This window comes from Hypanus sabinus, chromosome 1, assembly GCF_030144855.1.
Source record: "Hypanus sabinus isolate sHypSab1 chromosome 1, sHypSab1.hap1, whole genome shotgun sequence".
Classification (NCBI taxonomy): Eukaryota; Metazoa; Chordata; class Chondrichthyes; order Myliobatiformes; family Dasyatidae; genus Hypanus; species Hypanus sabinus.
Window position 1 is genome coordinate 205,477,169 of NC_082706.1, and position 19,868 is coordinate 205,497,036.

A 19,868-nucleotide genomic window follows, 5' to 3' on the forward strand; every position below is an offset into this window, starting at 1 on the left:
AACACGGAGCTGGACTGCACTGAAGTACGCCTTTCAGTTTTTTTTGTTGCTGTTTGCCCAACGTTTTTGTGTGTGAGGGGGAGGATGGGGGTTTGATGTTTGACGGTTTTCTTTGAATGGGTTGGTTCCATGGTTCGGCTTTGTTTCATGGCTGTCTGCGAGGAAGCTGAATTTCAGAGTTGAATACTGCAGACATGCTTCGATAATAAATGTACTGTGAACTTTGAAATCTGATGGCGATGAGAAGAAGCTGTTCCAAAAACACGGAGTGTGTGCCTTTGGGCTCCTGTACCTCTTCCCTGATGGCAGCAATGAGAAGAGAGCATGTTGTGGGTGATGGGGGTCTTTAATGAATGATGCCTTCTTTTTCACTGCCTCAAAGCTTCTGGAACTTTAGGTTCATTAGAGGTGAATTATTACATGCACAGTGACAATACTACACTATCGTCACTTTAATGAACCCCAAGGATCCAGACACATTAATATTACAGCAAAGCCCCTTTGTTGAAAAATGGGACTTGTATGATCATGTGTACAAGGTGTTGAAGTGACTAGGCTGGGAGCGGAGTGGGTATGAATGTGGCTGAATGTCTCGAGTGGGAGATTGGTTGAAGGAATGAACAGCAATGAAGTTCTGGTCAACTATGTATTTAGAGTCAGAGTCATAGAAAAATACAGCAGAGAAACAGGCCATTTTGCCCATCTAGTCCATGCCAAAACCATTTAATCTGCCTACTCCCATTGATCTACGGCAGGACCATAGCCCTCTAAAACTCTACCATCCATGTACCTACCCAAACTTCTCTTAAACATTAAAATCGAGCTTGCATGCACCACTTGTACTGGCAACATGTTCCACGCTCACACAACCTTCTGAGTGAAGACTCATATTCCCCATAAACTGCTCACCTTTCACCCTTACCCCATGACCTCCACCCATCCTCAGTGGGAAAAGCCTGCTTGCATTTACCCTATTTATACATCCGATAATTTTGTATACCACTATCAAATCTCCTCTCAATTTTCTATGTTCCAGGGAATAGAATTCTAACCTATTCAACCTTTCCTTGTAGCTGAGGTCCTCCAGACCCAGCAACGTATCTGTGTTTTTTCTATGTAGTCTTTTAACCTTATTTACATCTTTCTTGTAGATAGGTGACCCAGAACTGTCCAAATTAGGCCTCACCAATGTCTTGCATAACTTCAACATACCTATAGGAAAGGTACCAATAAGATCAAAAGAGTGCAGAAAAGGAGTTGCTGGGATTTGAGGACCGGAGTTATAGGGTAAGATTTAATAGGTTAGGATTTTTTTCCCTAGAACACAGGAGACTGAGGGGAGATTTGATGGAGGTATACAAAATTATGAGGGGTATAGACAGGGTAAGCAGTAGCCTTGGTAACTTCAGCTGTTTAGGAAAAAAAGCGATACCAATGGAATACAAAACTTTGGATTTCAAAACTTAAAATACAATAAATATTGATGCGATTTAAATAAACTGGTAAATTACTTGATTATGAGGGGTATCGATAGGGTAAATACAAGCAGGATTTACTGAGGGTGGGGAAGACTAGAACTAGAGGTCATGGGTTAAGGGTGATAGTTGAAATGCTCAGGGGAACATGAGAGGGAATTTCCTCACTCAGAAGGTGGTGAGAGTGTGGAACGAGCTGTCACAGAAGTGGTGGATGTGAGTTTAAGAAAAACTTGGATAAGTGCATGAACGGGAGGGGTACGGAGGAATATTTTCCAGGTACAGGTCGACGGGACGAAGCAGAGTAATAGCTTGGCATGGACTAGATGGGCCGAAGGGCCTGTTTCTGTGCTGCTGTGCTCTACGACTGTAAGTATAAGGAGAAAGACTGAGAAAAACAGGCTGCAACAGGGGAAGAATAAAAAGCTAAAAACTTGCTACAAATTCAGGCTGGAAGAAATATAAAATACAGCTTTACAACATCATTCAGACGGGAGCATGGAGAGAGAAACCCCATGGCGTCTGCTGAAAAAGAGCAAGATGGCTAACTCGTCCTTATAAGGTGTACATTCAAACAGTCAGAGTTTCCTCCACAGATGTTGACTGCCAGAATTTTAAAGCTGGTGTGTGTATAACTGCTTAGATCTGCGCACTTGCTGAAATGCTCCCAGTTTTAAGAACATCTTCTTTTGTTCATAGAAAATTCATGAAGGCTTGCTACAAGTTTTTGAATATAAAAGCAATGATGTAATGCTGGGACTTTATAAAGCATTGGTCAGACCACACGTGGAGTCTGGGCCCCTTATCCAAGAAAGGAAGTGCTGGCACTGGAGAGGGTTCAAAGGTGGTTCATGAAAATTATCCTGGTGATGAAAGGGTTAATTTATAAAGTGCATTCGGTGGCTCTGGCCAGTACTCACTGGAGTTTAGAAGAATGAGGGGAGATTTAATTGAAACCTATCAAATATTGAAAAATCTTGAGAGGATGTGAAAAGGACATTCTTTTAGAGGGGGAGTCTAAGACCAGAAGGCACAGCCTCAGAATAGAAGGAAGTCACTTTAGAACAGAGATGAAGAGGAATTTCTTTAGCCAGAGGGAGGTATGGAGGCCAAGTCATTGGGTATTTTTAAATATGTTGATAGCTTCATGATTAGAAAGAGCGTCAAAGGTTACGTTGAGAAGGCGGGAGAATGGGGTTGAGGGAAAATAAAACCACCATGATGGAATGGTGGAGCAGACTTGATGGGTCAAATGGCCTAATTCTGCTCCTGTGTGTTGTAGTCTTAAGGTCTAATTCAGGATATTCGTACCAGAAGTTTACATGAGATTTATTTAGCAGGGTATGATTAAAGATCGACTTTATTTGGCAAATACAGTACTGTGCAAAATTACTAGGCACATACATGTAATTAGGGTGCCCAAGACTTTTGCTCAGTACTGTAGAAATTTTATGTGTTACACTAAACTGCTGCTACAGAGAGAAAAATATAAATTTCATGACACACGGCTGATAATAAACCTGATTCTGATATAGGTCTTTATTATGGACTGAGAGTGGGAAGGAGGCAGGGAGAGGGGAATCATGGCCCATGTTACCCCCACCCTTGGCACTTCTCCTCTGCCACCTGTCCCATACCCCTCCTCCGGCACTCCACCCTCACCATTCCCAACATCCTTTGCTCCAGCCAAGTCTACAAACTTGTTCTCCACTCCACATTGACAAATACAGTACTGTGCAAAATTCTTGGGAACCTGAGCTATATATACACACAGTGTCTATAAACAATATTTACCCCCATTGGAATATTTCATGTTTTATTGTTTTACAACATTGAATCATAGTGGATTTTTGTGTCAAAGTGAAAACAAATTTCTACAAATTGGTCTAAGTGTATTACAATTATTAAACACAGAATAATTGATTGCACAAGTACTTGCTCCCTTCAAGTCAGTATTTGGCAGCAATCACAACCTTGAGTCTGTGTGGATAGGTCTCTATCAGCTTTACACATCTGGACACTGCAATTTTTCCTCATTCGTCTTTACAAAATTGCTCAAGCTCTGTCAGATTGCATGGAAATCATTAGTGAACAGCCCTTTTCAAGTCCAGCTACAAATTTTCAATCAGATTGAGTCTGGACTCTGACTTGGCCATTCCAGGGCATTAGCTTTGCTGTTTTTAAGCCATTCTTGTGTAGTTTTGGCTTTATGTTTGGGGTCATTGTCTTGCTGGAAAACAAATCTTCTCCCAAGTCACAGTTCTCCTGCAGACTGCATCAGGTTCCCCTCCAGGATTTCCCTGTATTTTGTTGCATTTACTTTGCCCTCTACCTTCACAAGCCTTCCAGGGCCTGCCACAGTGAAGCATCCCCACAGCATGATGCAGCCACCACCGTGCTTCATGGTAGGGATGGTGTGTTTTTGATGATATTCAGTGTTTAGCTTATGTCAAACATAGCACTTAGTCTGATGGCTAAAAAGCTCAATTTTGTTTTAATCAAATGATAGAACCTTCTTCCAGCTGACTTCAGAGTCTCCCACATACCTTCTGGCAAACTCTAGTCAAGATTTCATAGGAGTTCCCCCACCCCCCAAGAGTGGTTTTCTCTTTGTCACTCTCCCATAAAGCTGTGACTGGTGAAGCACCTGGACAACAGTTATTGTATGTGCAGTCTCTCCCATCTCCCCACTGAAGCTTGTAATTTCTCCAAAGTTGTCACAGGTCTCTTGGTGGCCTCCCTCACTAGTCCGCTTCTTGCACGGTCACTCAGCTTTTGAGGACGGCCTGCTCTCGGCAGATTTACAGCCGTGCCAAATTCTCTCCATTTCTTGATGATTGACATCACTGTACTCCAAGGGACATCCAGTGACTTGGAACTTTTCTTGTATCCATCTCCTGAGTTTTGCTTTTCAATAACCTTTTTGTGGCGTTGCTTGGAGTGTTCTTTTGTCTTCGTGGTGTAGTTTTTGCCAGGACACTGACTCACCGGCAGTCGGAGCTTCCAGACACAGGTGTATTTTTACTACAATCAATTGCAACACCGTGACTGCACACAGGTGATCTCCATTTAACTAATTATGTGACTCCTGAAACCAACTGGCTGCACCAGTGATGATTTGGTGTGTCATATTAAAGGGGGTGAATACTTATACAATCAATCATTGTGTGTTTAAAATGTGTAATTAATTTAGATCACTTTGTAGAGATCTGGTTTCACTTTGACACAAGTCTTTTTCTATTGTTTCATGTAAAAAAAACCAAATTAAATCCACTGTGATTCAATGTTGTAAACAAATAAAACATGAAAACTTCGGGGGGGGGGGGGTTGAATACTTTTATGGGTACTTTATGCATCTAAGACTTTTGCACGACACTGTACATTTCCATGTATTATGAATTTCTTCTTGAGTGTTGGTGAGACATGCAACAAAAAACATCATTAAATAGTTATAAAGACTAAAATATTATATAAGAATATGTTAGAGATTAAAGTACAAGGAGAAGTTAAAATGAGGAGACAGCTGGATTTTCAAGGTAACAAAAGTGTAAAAGAAAAGTTTCAGCAAAAGCAGGACATGGTGGGAGTAGGAAAAAATCTCCAGCTGTCCATTCGATCTATGCTGTTTATTATCTTGTACAAGTCACCTCTCACCCTCCTTCACTCCATGTTGGCTGGGAGGAGACTGAAGAGGTTTTATCTATTTTTGTGCCTGTGGACTGGAAGGTGTAAAATGGAAGATGATTGAGGTATATTAAATTTTGAGGAGTAGATTGTAGGAAGCTTTTCCCAAGAGTTAGGAGTGGTGTGCTCACTTGAGTACAGCACGATGTAGTCCTAAAGGGATGTCTATTGATGGGTCCTCTGGTGGCTATACAGGCCGATCTAGGATCCACATATTCTGGTGCAGTATCGGTAAGGTACAAAGATTCAAAGTATTTATGATCAAAGGATGTATAAATTATACATCTTCAAATTTGCCTGTTTACAGGCAGCCACGAAGCAAGAAACTCGAATAACCCATTTAGATAATAGACCAAAAACCAGTGCGTAGAGAAAGAAAAAAAAGACACATTTGTGTAAACAATAGAAGCATCCCGAACCAGTCTGAGTCCCAGATCCTCTCGCAGAACTGCGGGAGTAGGCCCAAGCCAAGCCTGGGTCACACCAGTGGTGCAGAAAAGCACAGCAGCCAGTTCAGTTCAGAGCCTCAGTGTTGCAGAGAAAGAAATGAACATTTGCGAGAGAGCGAGCAAACTCAGCCCGACCCTTTCCTCCATACTCGACACTTGGGCTTCCAGTCTATCTGTGTTGGTGCTTAGATTGACTAAGCTCTGAGCAGTGCCATGTTCTAGGACCTGGATCCCGGTGCCCTGCTACGACTGGGCTGCCCCACCTGGCACGAGTAAGCAGATACAAGTAAGGGGCCTGTGTAATCAGGATGGAGGTACAGGAGCCTCAGGAGCACATCACCAGGTTCCGGAACCGTTATTACCCCTCAAACATCAGGCTGCTGAACCAGTATGGATAACTTCACTCGCCCCACAACTGAACTGTTCCCACAACCTATGGACTCACTTTCAATTGCTTTTCATCTCATGTTCTCAATATTTATTGCTTATTTATTAATATTTTTATTTTTTCTCAGCTCAGACTGGTAAAACCTGAGGTGTGGGCAGAGCCAAGCACACTCATTTCTCAACTGCTAGGAACTTTTGAACTATTCTAGTGGTGTTTAGTATTGTGGCTTCTGGAGATTCACATAGATATTCCTGTGTAGGCCTAATTGTTTAATGGTACTGTATAGTCACTTTACCAGCTGAAGATATTACAATTGGGACAATGTAAGAATTAGACCAATTGGCTGGTGAGACTAGAACGAGAAGTCATAGGTTAAGGATGAAAGGTGAAATATTTAAGGGAAACATGAGGGCGGACTTCTTCACTCAGAGGGTGGTGCGAGTGCGAAATGAGCAGAAGTGATGGATACGGGTTCAATTTCAACATTTAGACCGTAAGACATAGGAGCAGAATTAGGCCTTTTGGTTCATCGAGTCTGCTCTGCCATTCAATCATAGCTGATCCTTTTTTCCCCCACCTCAGCCCTACTCTTCAGCCTTCTCCCTGTAACCTTTGATGCCCTGTCCATTCAAGAACCTAATAAGCTCTGTCTTAAATACAACCTGGCCTCCACAGCTGCCTGTGGTAATAAATTCTACAAATTCATCACATTCTGGCTAAAGAAATTTCACCACATCTCTGTTTCAAATAGACACCCTTCTATCCTGAGACTCTGCCCCCTTGTTCCAGACTTCCCCAAAACGGGAAATATCCTTTCCACATCCACTCTGTTCAGACCTTTCAACATTTGAAAGGTTTCAATGAGATCCCCCCCTCCATCCTTCTAAATTCCAGCAAGTACAGACCCAGAGTTATCAAACGTTACCTTATATGATAACCCTTTCATTCCCGGAATCATCCTTGTGAACCTTCTCTGGACCCTTTCCAATGCCACCACATCTTTTCTTAGATGAGGGGCCCAAAACTGTTCACAATACTCAAGGTGGCGCCTCACCAGTGCCTTATAAAGCCTCAGCATCACAACCCTGCTCTTGTATTCTAGACCTCTTGAAATGAATGACATCATTACATTTGCCTTCCTCACCACAGATTCTACCTGCAAGTTAACTTTCAGGGTGTTCTGCACAAGAACTCCCAAGTTTCTTTACAGCTCAGATTTTTGGATTATCTTCCTGTTTAGAACATAGTCTGCACATTTATTTCTACTGCCATAGTGTATGACCATGCATTTTCCAACATTGTATTTCATTGCCACTGTCTAAGTCCTTCTGCATCCTACCTGTTTCCTCAACACTACCCGCCCCTCCACTAATTGTTGTAGCATCTGAAAACTTGGCAACAAAGCCATCTATTCCATCGTCTAAATCATTTATATACAGCATAAAAAGAAGCGGTCCCAACACTGACCCTCGTGGAACACCACTAGTCACTGGCAGCCAATCAGAAAAGGATCCTTTTATTCTCACTCACTGCTTCCTACTAATCAGCCATAGTATTAACCTTCTTGTAATACCATGGGCTCTTAACTTGCTAAGCAGCCTCATGTGTGGCACCTTGTCAAAGGCCTTCTGAAAGTCCAAATATACAACATCCACTTCATCCCTTTTATCTATATCTTATATGTAATCTCCTCAAAGAATTCCAATAGGTTCGTCAGGCAAGATTTTCTCTATACTAACATTGCCCTATCTTATCCTGCGTCACCAAGTACTCCATAAACTCATCCTCACATCACAACATTGAAGAGTCATTTGGATAGCTCCATGGATGGGAGTGGCTTTAAGTGTCAGGGTTCAGGTGCAGGTCAATGGGATTAGGAAGATTAATAGCTCAGCATGGACTGGATGGGTCATAGGGCTGATTTCTGCGCTGTAGAGGAACATGACTCTGGTCGAAGGGAAATGGACCCAAGGCAGGTTACTAAGATGGAATTCCAGATTAGCCATGATGAAGTAGGTTCATGAGATTAAATGGTCTCTTCATTTTGATATTTCCATGTCAGTAGGTTTTCTGCTATCTTTTTTTATCCGGTGTGATTGTAGTGGAAACCTGAAAGAAATAATGGAAGGAGCTACCTCCAATGATCTTCACTCAAAATCACGAGTGGTGGACTTTATTGAGATTCTGCTGATTTTTTTCCTTCCAACTTGGCCTTAGATTAATCCCACTTACTTAGAATTATAACCTCAGAACACTGCAGGAAGCCTTTTATGGAATGAAAGGGTTATCATACAAAGAATGTTTGATGGCTCTGGGTCCGTACTCGCTGGATTTCAGAAGGATGAGGGGCTCATTGAAACTTTTTGAATGTTGAAAGGTCTAGATAGAGTAGATGTGGAAAGGATGTTTCCCATGGGGAGAGAGTCTAGGACAAGAGGGCACAGCCTCAGGATAGAAAGGCGCCCTTTCAAAACAGAGATGCGGAGAAATTTCTTTAGCTAAAGGGTGATGAATTTGTGTAATTTGTTGCCACGTGCCGGGAGGCCAGGTCATTGGGAGTATTTAAGGCAGAGATTGATAGGTTCTTGATTGTACATGGTATCAAAGATTATGGGGAGAAGGCCAGAAACTGGGGTTGAGGAGCAGAAAAAAAAAGGATCAGCCATGATCGAATGGCAGAGCAGACTCAATGGGCCAGATGGCCTAATTCTGCTCCTATGTCTTATGGTCTTGTACCCTACTCACTAAGTACCTTTGTGTGGTGGGGTGGAGATACGTCTCTACCAAAGGAGGTGTAAGACGCTCCTTCCCTCCATTAGCCTGCAGATCACTGTTTGGCAAGGTGTAGCGCCTGCTTAGCCCCCCGATCAGGGTCACATGAAGTGGATGGTCATATACGCAGCTGGTGCATATCACGTCCTGGTTATATAACCACTGATACAAGGCAGACAAACTCTGAAGAGTATTGATAATGACTGGGGTCACCCAACTTGTAAAGACAGAAGAGGGCAATGGGAAACCACTTTTGTCAAAAAATTTGCCTAGAACAATCATGGTCATGGTCATGATCGTCCACGGCACATAATGAATGAACTAAATACCTACCTTGGCACTTCAGCTGCAGCAGACTAATTTAATCCTATTTCTTGGTCTTTACCCCATTCCCTTTCCTACGATGCTTGGTCAAAGACTTACCCCATTTCTTTTGATATGATGTTTTAATGACCAATCATTATAAAACACCTGGTGGATTCTAATAACTAGAATAACTAGTATCAGGCAGTTTTGGGTCTCTTATCTGAGAAAATATGTGCTGACATGAGAGAGGGTTACTAAGAAGTTCATGACAATGATCCCAGGAAGGAAAGGGTTAACATATGATGAGTGTTTGATGGCTTTGGGCCTGTTCTCACTGGAGTTTAGAAGAATAGGGGGAACGGGATCTTAATGAACACTATCGAATACTGAAAGGCCTAAATAGAGTGCACTTGGAGAGGATATTTCCAATAGTGCAGGGGGCACCTGGTGTGCCTGTGCACAGTTACAGCTCGATTAAATAAAAGCACACTCATGGGAGATGGCTTTAACTGGTGTATTCACACTGCAGTGAGAGAGAGAGAACAATCTGCATGTCTAGACAACAGCGCTTGTGTAGACACCAATCGACATGTAGTGCTATGGGGAGTCACTACTCTAAAAGTAATAGATCCATACATTACACTTCCCCTCTTTAGACTAATGCAACATAAAACTGTATATGTATAAAATATTCAATCTCCCTTTCATAAGCCCATATTCCGAATGCACATGCTTTCACAATAACAGTCCATGTCTAACTTCACAGTTCTCAAGGTTCAGCCTTTTGGGTGCCACTCTGTTTCTTCCTGGATAGCACCTCTGGACTAGTGGAGTGGCATCAGGTTTGGCAGGTGTCTTGTCAACGATCACGTTCTCATTGTGACTGGACCTGTGGAGGGGCACTAGTCTCGGTAGGTGTCTTGTCTAAGACAGCGTTCTCGGTTTCCTATGTCACATTGCTGTCAGTGACATCATCACTGAGAGGTAAGTCCGGTGACTGTAATGTGTCCATCTTGTTGGATGTAGTCGACTCAGGTATGTTCTTGAGTTGAGCATTCAGTATCTGGTCCACATGATGTCTCCATGTCCGATTTCCAACATTCACTGTGTGCATCAGTGTTTCAGTTCTTGCAGCAAATCTACCGGATGTCCACTTGTCTTCTCGATAATCATGTGCTTGGACTTACTGTCCAATCTTGAAGTTCCTTGCTGGTTCACTTGGCAACAGGCTGAACTGTTTATTCTGTACTTCCCTCTGTAGACCTGGTTTCAGGAGGTCTATGCGAGATCTCAGATTCCTGGTCACGAACAGCGTTGCAGGTGTTAGATTTGAAATTGCAGGAATAGAGATCTGGTACCCATACACAAAAAGGAAGTTGTCCACTTAGTGCTGTAGAGAAATTACCTCTTTGTCCATAGCCTTAATGGACTTCTTGAATGTTTGGATAAACCTTTCAGCGAACCCATTCGTTGCTGGATGGTGAGGAGATGACTTGAAAAGTCTGATGCCATCTTTTCATGAATAGTCTGAATTACTCTGATGTGTATTGTGGTCCATTGTCATGCACAAATTGTTCAGGTTGCCATTTCTGGCAAAGATAGTACTTAGAGCGGAGACAATCTTTTCTGAGGTGGCTGACTTCATTTGTATGACCTCCGGCCACTTCAAATGAGTTTCCACAGCAATCAGAAATGTGAAGTCCATGAATGACCCAGCAAAGTCAATATGTACTCTTTGCCATGGTGACGACAGTTACTCCCATCAGTGTAACAGTGCTTGTGGGGGTGCATTTTGAACTTTTTGGCATCCTGAACTTCTTTTTGGGCAAATCTTCAATCTGTTTATCTCTTCCCAGCCATCTCATGTAGTTCCAGTTGAGAATGTTAATCTTGACTCTGTCCAGGTGTCCTTCATGAAGATTTTCTAATGCTCTGGTGTGCAGGTTAGAGGGAACCACAACACGAGATCCACACATCAGCGTTCTTTGACATGCCAACAATTGGTCTTGGCTTGCTGAGAACTCTGAAACATAGGGTTACCATGAGCTGGCCATCCTGGTGTGGTGATTTCATAGACTTTTGACAATGTTGGGTCATTCCTTGTTGCTCTTTGTATTTTGGAATTTGTTACCTGCACTAGTTCACCAATGCGGTGTGGAACACTTCTGCTGGGTCACAGAATTTTTAAATTGCCATTTGAAAGATGTGACAAGCCATCAGCATTGCTGTGTTGTTTAGTACCCTGGAACTCTATGTCATAAGAATAGGCTTCTAGGAACCATGCCCAATGTTGTAACCGGGTAGCAGTCATCACCGGAATTCCCTTCCAGGGATGGAAAATGGATACAAGGGGCTTGTGTTCTGTCAATAGCGTAAACATTTGTCAATAGAGGTAGTGGCGGAACCTCTTTATTACCCATACCAGACTAAGGGCCTCTCGGTCAATCTGTGTGTAGTTGTGCTCTGCTCTCAGTGATCTTGAAGCAAATGCAATCGAGTGTTCAGATCTATCTTTCATAACGTGTGACAAGATGGCTCCATTGCCCATCTGATGAGCAGGGATGAGGTCATAATGGGTGAGCAGTTCATCGGATGTTAGTAGTCTCTTTGTTTCCTTGAACGCTCTTTCACATCTTTGTGACTATTCCCACTTTGCTCCTGTCTGCAACAGTGTGTTCAATAATGGTAGTAGTTTACAAGGCCCAAGTATGACCTCAGTTGTGACACATTTTCCAGTTTGGGTGCCCGTAGCACTATTTCAGTCTTTTCTTGTGACTTATGTAAGTCATGCACATCAATGACATATCCACAATATGAGATCACATTCTTGAAAAACTCACATTTCTCTCTCTTTGCATGCAAACCACACTCGCTCAGCCTAGTAAGCATTTACCAAGGTCCTGGAGGTGCTCTTCATCATTTTTGCCAGTCACAATGATGACATCAAAGTAACATTGTATTCCTGGGATATCTTGGAGCACTTGGTCCATTGTTCTTTGCCAGACTGCTGGAGCTGATGTGACGCCAAAGACGAGACGATTGTACTGGAACAGACCCTTGTGAGTGTTGATTGTGAGGAACTTCCTGCTTGACTCCTCAATCTTCATTTGCAGATAGGCTTGTGACAAGTCAATCTTTGAAAACCTCTCCCTGCCTTCCAAAGATGCAAAAATGTCTTCTATTTGTGGTAGGTGATACTGAAAATACACAGCATTAGGCTGATGCTCACCTTGAAATACCCACATATGTGAATGGCTCCAGCCTTCCCCTTCTTGATTACTGGGACAATGGGCATAGCCCAATTGCTCCACTCAACCTTGGAGGGAATTCCAGATGCCTCCATGCTCGGCAGTTCAGCATCCACTTTAAGAGGTTGTGTGTAAGGCATTGGACACGCTTTATGGAATCTTGGTGTTGCTGCTTCATCCAGTTCAATTCTGGCATCCGTGCCTTTGAGTTTACCAATCCCCTTCTCAAACACCTTCTCATTAGCATTATGCAGCTGTGACAGTCTCTGGTTAGTGCTACCATTTGGGCCTACGTTGCCTATCGATGATACACTGAGACCTTTGATTGAGTACCAATTTAGTTGAATTTTTCTCATTCACATCTTCAAAGTGCTGGCCTTCCACTTCCATATAAAGCTCTAACAGTTGTCTTTGATCTCCATACATCACATTTACTTTCAGTTTGCCTTTGGGAGACACTAGTTTGTCTTTGTAAGTCACTGAGGTCTTCTCTAATGGTAAATTAGAAAACCATCAGTTGTGATCCATATAATTTTGTGATCTGCTTCAGTTGTACTTTGTAGATCTAGCATGACAGCACACCTATGTCAGACTCTGTGTTGTCTGATTCAGTTTTACATTTGGTAACTTTATGCATTTGCTTAGTTTTGTGTTTGTGACTTTGCAGTTGGTTGAGCTTTTTGTCTGCCTTGCACACTCTCTCTGTGACCTTGTCTGTGACACTTTCTGCAGACTTTTTCTTTGAACCAACAGTCATTTGCATCCTGGGAGGATCTACCACATTGATAACATTTTTGTTTTTTTGCACCATTCAGGGACATTTTGTGCATTACACATTCTAACCTCCTGTTTTGTAGTTCTGCTGCACCGTTTGCTGCAGTCTCTAATGATATGCAATGGTGAATGCCTGTTCTAAGGTTCAGTCTCTTTTGGTAATAGTCTCTTTAGAGTGCTTTGACTATGCATGCCACATACAAGCCTATCCCTTAATGCATCAGAAAGTTCAACTCTTAAGTCACAGTACTGGGAATTTTGTGCATTTCTGCAATGAATTCAGAAAGGTTTTCATCTTTTGACTGGTTCCTTTTGTAAAATCTAAATCTCTCAGCTATTACCATTGGTTTGGGGGCAAGTGATTTTGTAAAATTGTAATAATTTCATCGAATGTCTGACTTGCTAGCTTTTCAGGGGTTACTAAGCTGCATAAGAGACTTAGGGCCATTGAGCTAAGAAGCATAGGGGATTTCTTTTGTTCCTCCACTTTGCTCATGTTACAATACAGTTCAACCTTCTCGATATATAGCTCCCAGCCTTCATTAGTGCTATCAAATTCATCAACTTTCCTGACCAAAGCCATCTCCACATTATTTGCACTTTAAATTCAGCACGTCTTTTACTGTTACTCATGCATTCCTTTGTTAACCTCCTTGACAGCTTTCTCGTGCTATTTAACTCTTGCTGGTGTGGTTCGTGATATTTTCTGATATTCAGGTTCATAATTGTTGCCAATTTGTTGTGTCTGTGCAGAACTACATCCCAATTAAATAAAAGCCCATGCACGTGGGAGATGGCCTGAACTGGTTTATTCACATTGCAGCGAGACAGGCAGAGACAGAGACTGAAAACAACAGCGCATGCACAGACAACAGATCAATATGTAGTGCTGGTGGGAGTGGGGGGGGGGGTCATTGCTCTAAAAGAAATAGAGCCATACATTACAGCACCCAACCTTTTTTATGTCATGGACCAATACCATTCCATGGACCCCAGGCTGAGAACCTGTGCTTCGTGGGACAAGTCTAGAATCTGAGGCACAGGCTCAGAATAGAAAGATGTCCCTTTAGAACAGAGATGAGCAGGAATTTCTTTCGTCAATGGGTGGGAATTTATTGCCACAGACGGCTGTGGTGACCAAGTGATTGGGTATATTTAAAGTGGAGGTTGATAGATACTGGGTGGGGGGGGCAGGGGGTCAAAGGTTAAAGGGAGAAGGGGTTGAGAGGGAAAATATATTAGCCATAGTCAAATGGTGGAGCAGACTCAATGGGCTGAATACTCTAGTTTTTCTCCCTTGTCTGATTAGAATCTGTAGAGTTTCTAATTCTGATCCGTAAAAATCTTCTAAGTTTGATTCTGTATGAGAACTGGCTTGGTGAAGTGATGCAGAAGACTGTAACTTTGGAACAGCGAGCTGCTGGTGTGGTGGCTCTTGTTGTGACAAGAGCAGCCTACCTCTCCCTGACTGGAGAGAGGGAGCCTGTCTGAGATATCGAAGAGCAGGTTTGTGAGCTGTAGTTCAATGGACTCTACATCAATCCCTCTTTGGTGTGTCTGCTGCCTGCATATGTGTGTGTGTGTGTGTGTGTGTGTGTGTGTGTGTGTGTGTGTGTGTGTGTGTGTGTGTGTGTGTGTGTGTGTGTGTGTGTGTGTGTGTGGGGGGGGGGGAGGGGGTGAGGTGGAAGTGGAGGGGAGGGTCGATGCTTTTGCTGTTGCTTGTGTGAGGAAAGAGGAGCTTCAGGGCTTCGAAGTTTATATCATTCTATGGAGTTTCTTTGTTTTGTGGATGTCTGTGAAGAGGGTGAATTTCAGGTTGGATTCTATATCCATTCTCTGATATTAAATGTACTTAGAAACTTTAAACTGAACTGGCCTGGCCAGAGCTCCAGAAAGAAGCTACACGCCAAAGATTGTGTGTCAGATGCATTAAATCCATTATAGTGCTTGTCTGAGAACAAAGGAGGTGGATGGAAAACGTTGCGGAGAGAAGCCCCTACTTACTGCTGACTAACTGTCCGACACTCAGAGCTGAAGATGAACAGGACGAAGAGGAGGAAGAGCAGGCTTGACGCACCGGGCTTTGTGCGAGGGAGGACTGCCCATGTGCCATATGCAGAAGGTTAGCCTGCGACACTGCGTGGCCTACCTGCGGGTGCTGTGGCTGTGGTGGCTGTGGGGAAAGAGAACACACAGACATATGGCCAAAGGTTAGAATACACCCAGTTCTTCAGAAAAGCAACAAGCAATATCAGTTCTCACACATTTTCACATAAACTAGATCTAATGCCTCAAGGAATAGAATCATAGAGCACATCAGCACAAAAACAGGCCTTTCAGCCCATCTAGTCCATGCTGAACTGTTAATCAGCCTGCACCCAGACCATAGACCTCCATACCCCTCCCATCCATGTTCCTATCCAAATGTTTCTTAAATGTTGAAATTGAACCATTTTCACTCGTGTCACACTTTCACCACATTCTGAGAGAAGTTTCCCTTAAACATTTCACTTTTCACCCTTAACCTATGACCTCTCATTCTAGTCTCACTCATCGTCAGTGGATACAAACCTGCTTGCATTGACCCTCTCTATGCCCCTTGTAATTTTGTACACCTCCATCAAATCTGCCTCTTGGCTTTAAATTCAAACAACATTTTTGAAACAGGATGTGAATTCAGAAATCAGAGTTGCACAGGGACTTGGGAGTCTTCGTATAGGATTCCCTAAAGGTTAACTTGAGGTTGTGTTAGTGGTAAGGAAGGTTAGCATTCATTTCAAGAGGACTAGAATATCAAAGCAAGGTGTGACGCCAAGGTTTTATAAGGCATTGGTCAGACCACAGTTGGTGCTCCCACTATCTATTAAAATGCTCCTAATTGCATGCGTCTTAAATAGCCTCTGACAAGGATCATTGGGGACCCGAGTCATCCCAACCACAAACTGCTCCAGCTGCTATCATCCAGAAAACGGTACCGCAGCATAAAAACCAGGACCAACAGGCTCCGGGACAGCTTCTTCCACCAGGCCATCAGACTGATTAATTCATGTTGATGCAACTGTATTTCTGTGTTATATTGACTATGCTGTTGAACATAATATTTATTATAAATTACTATAATTGCATATTTGAACGAAGATGTAAGGTGAAGGTTGTTACTCCTCATGTATAAGTAGGATGTAAGGATAAAGTCAATTCAACCAAGTCCAGCTCCTGGCCTTCACATGCAGTTTAGCTAACCTGTCTGGTGGAACTGTTTCTACGGACAGGAGAAAGGGAAAGGGTGGGTTACTGGCACCTTAAAATCAGTCACTTTGGGCAGAGGGGCTTTGTCAGCAGTGGTGTGGGCTGCTTATCTAGTAGAATTAAAACTCTGATCTCAAACTTCCACTGCCTTGTGGCTGTACCCACTCATGTGGAGATCTTCAGGAGTAACCCCAAGAAAAAATCCGGAGCTGGAATCCCTAAAGCAGTCCTACGTTGAGTTCAACGCTGACTGGCAACTCCTGCGATGCTGCTGGTATCAAACTGCATCGGTCCCTGTTATTCCTTTGGATTCATCAGCTGTGTGGAGAAGGGGAGTCTGCTACACGGGCAACAGCTTGCTCTCCATATTGTACTCTCCTGGTTTACATACTGGCTGGCATATCGATATAGTTGAGATGTTTGATCTTGACCGATGAAGACCTCATCTAAGAAAGGATGAGCTGGCATTGGAGAGGGTCCAGAGGCTCACAAGAATGATCCAGGAATGAAATGGTTAATGTATGAGGAGCATTTGATGGCCCTGGAGTTTAGAAAAATGATGGCGTATCTCTTTGAAACCTATGGAATATTGAAGGCACAGGTAGATTGAACGGCAGAGTAGACTTGAAGGACTTAATGGACTGATTATGCTCCCTTTGTCCTCTGGTTTTGAGGTCTAAATGTCAATCGAGGGTGCCAATGAAGTAAAGGGTCCCATGGCAACAGTTAAAAAAGTGCAGACAATTCTCCCTATATTTTTCTTCCACTAACACCACCAACAAAAACAAATCATAAACACAGAAGATTCTTCAGATGTTGGAAACCCAGAGCAACACACATAAAATGCTGGAGCAACTCAGCAGGTCAGGCAGCATCTATGGAGGGGAATAACCAGTGGATGTTTCAGGCTGAGACCCTTCATCAGGACTGGAAAGGAAGGGAAAGAAGGCAGAATAAGAAGGTGGGGGAGGAGAAGGATTACAGGCTGAAAGGAGATTGGTGAGACCAGATGAGGGAGGAGGTAGGTGGGTGAAGGGAGATTAAGTGAGAAACTGGGTGGAGAGAGATGGAAAAGGTAAAGGGCTGAAAAAGAAGGAGTGTGATAGAAGAGGATGGGAGAATGGGAAGGTGGAGGGGCACCAGACAGAGGTGATAGGCAGGCGAGGGAAGAGAAGGGGTGGGAAGGGAGCCAAGATGGGGAATGGAAAAGGAGAGAAGGGAGAGGGGGTGAAATTACTGGAAGCTGGAAGGCCACCAAGATAGAACTGAGATGTTGCTCCTCCAGTCTCAGAGTGGCCTCACCATGGAAGCAGAGGAAGCCATTGACTGACATATTGGATTAGAAATGAGGATTCAAGTTAAAAATGTAGACCACTGGGAAATCTATGGAGTGGAATAAACAGTTGATATTTCAGGCCAAGACCCTTCATCAGGACTCTCGGCCAGAAACATTCAAGTTCAAGTTGGCATAAACTGTACACTTCCCTTCACACCTGCTGAACTCCTCCAGGGTCTTGTGCATGTTGTTCAAGATTTCTGACATCTGCAGAACCTCTTGTGTCCAGGGTGGCAATGAACTGTAATTGACTTGGCTCTATGTTAAGGGTATCAGAAATGAACTGGCAAATGTGGATTGGGATAGGTGTATTCTGGCAGTGCTGTACTTGGTAAGTGGGAGGCCTTCAATAGCAAGATTTTGAGAGTACATACAGTAGCTTGTATGTGTCTGTCAAAATAAAATGTAAAGATAACAAGTGTAGGGAACGTTGGTTTTCAAGAGATTTTGAAGTCCTGGTTGAGAGAAAAAAAGAAGTACATAGCAGGTAGGAACAAATGAGGTGCTTATGGAGGATAAGAAATGCAAGAGAACACTTAAGAAAGAAATCAAGAGGGCTAAAAGAAGGCATGAAGTTGTTCTAGCAGTCAAGGTGAAGGAGAATCCTAAGGGGTTCTACAGATATGTTAAGAGCAAAAGGACTGCAGGAGATAAAATTGGTCCTCTGGAAGACTCGGATGGTAATCTGTGTGTGGAGCCAAAGCAGGTGGGGGAGATCTTAAATGAATTTTTTGCATCTGTATTTACCCAGAATGTGGACACAGAGTGAAGCAAAGCAGCATCAACTTCATGGACCCTGTACAGATTACAGAAGAGGAGATGTTTGCTATTTTGAGGCAAATCAGGGTGGATCAATCCCCAGGCCCTGACAAGGTGCTCCCTCAGACCCCACGGGAGGCAAGTGCATAACTTGCCGGGGCCCTAGCCGAGATATTTAAAACACCCTTAGTGACAGGAGAGATACCAGAGGCCAATATTGCTCTGCTGTTTAAAAAAAAGGCTTTAAACAGAAAGCAAGAAATTATCAGCTGGTGAGTCTGACATCAAATGTGGGAAAGTTATTGGAAGGTATTCTAATGGACTGGATATATGAGTATTTGGTCATATATGACTATATGAGTATAGTCAGCATGCCTTTGTGCATGGTAGGTCATGTCTAACCAATCTTATAGAGTTTTCTGAGGAAGTTGCTAGGAAGTTGATGAAGGCAAGGTGGTGGATGTTGTCTACATGGACTTTAGTAAGGAATTTGACAAGTTCTCGCATAGGAAGTTGGTCAGGAAGGTTCAGTCATTCGGCACTTAGGATGAGGTAGAAAATTGGATTAGACATTGGCTTTGTGGGAGAAGCCAGAGAGTGATAATAGGTGGTTGCCTCTCTGATTGAAGGCCTGTGACTAGTGGTGTGCCTCAGGGATTGGTGCTGGGTCCTTTGTTGTTTGTCATCAGTATCAATGATTCCGATGATAATGCGGTTAACTGGATCAGCAAATTTGCAATGACACCCAGATTAGGGGTGTAGTGGATAGCGAGGAATTCTATCATGGCTTGCAGAGGGATCTGCATCAGCTGGAAAAATGGGCTGAGGAATGACAATTGGAACTTGATGCTGACAAGTGTAAGGTTTTGTACTTTGGTTGGCCCAACCAGGATAGGTCTTACACTGTGAATGGTAGGGCACTGAGGAGTGTGGTAGAACAAAAGAATCTGGGAGGTCCATAATTCGTTGAAAGTGGAGTCGCAGGTAGATAGTGTCATAAAGAAAGCTTTTGGCAAACTGGCCTTTGTTAATCAAAGTATTAAGTACAGGAGATGGGACGTTATGTTGAAGCTGTATAAGATATTGGTGATGCCTAATTTAGAATATTGTGTGCAGTTTTGGTCACCTACCTACAGAAAAAGTGTAAATACGGTTGGAAGAGTACAAGAAAATGTACAAGGATGTTGTCGGGTCTGGAGGACCTGAGTTATAAGGAAAGACTGAATAGGTTAAGACCTTATTCCTTGGAATATAGATGACTGAAGGGAAACTTGATAGAGATATACAAAATTATAAGGGGTATAGATACAGTAAATACCAGCAGTAAATACCATCTACTGAGGATGGGTGGAACAACAACCAGAGGTCATGGGTTAAGGGTGAAAGGTGAAAAGTTTAAGGGGAACATGAGGTGAAGCCTCTTCATTCAGA

General features: G+C 43.0%; 1 protein-coding gene across 1 annotated transcript in view; it reads right to left on the reverse strand.

Moving 5' to 3' along the window:
* pou6f2 (POU class 6 homeobox 2) overlaps positions 1–19,868 on the reverse strand; it is a 632,671-nt gene that overhangs the window by 48,572 nt on the left and 564,231 nt on the right. Inside the window, exon 8 of the mRNA XM_059984603.1 lies at positions 15,101–15,269. Within this exon, the coding sequence (XP_059840586.1) occupies positions 15,101–15,269 (169 nt within the window). The remainder of the gene's footprint in view (positions 1–15,100; positions 15,270–19,868) is intronic.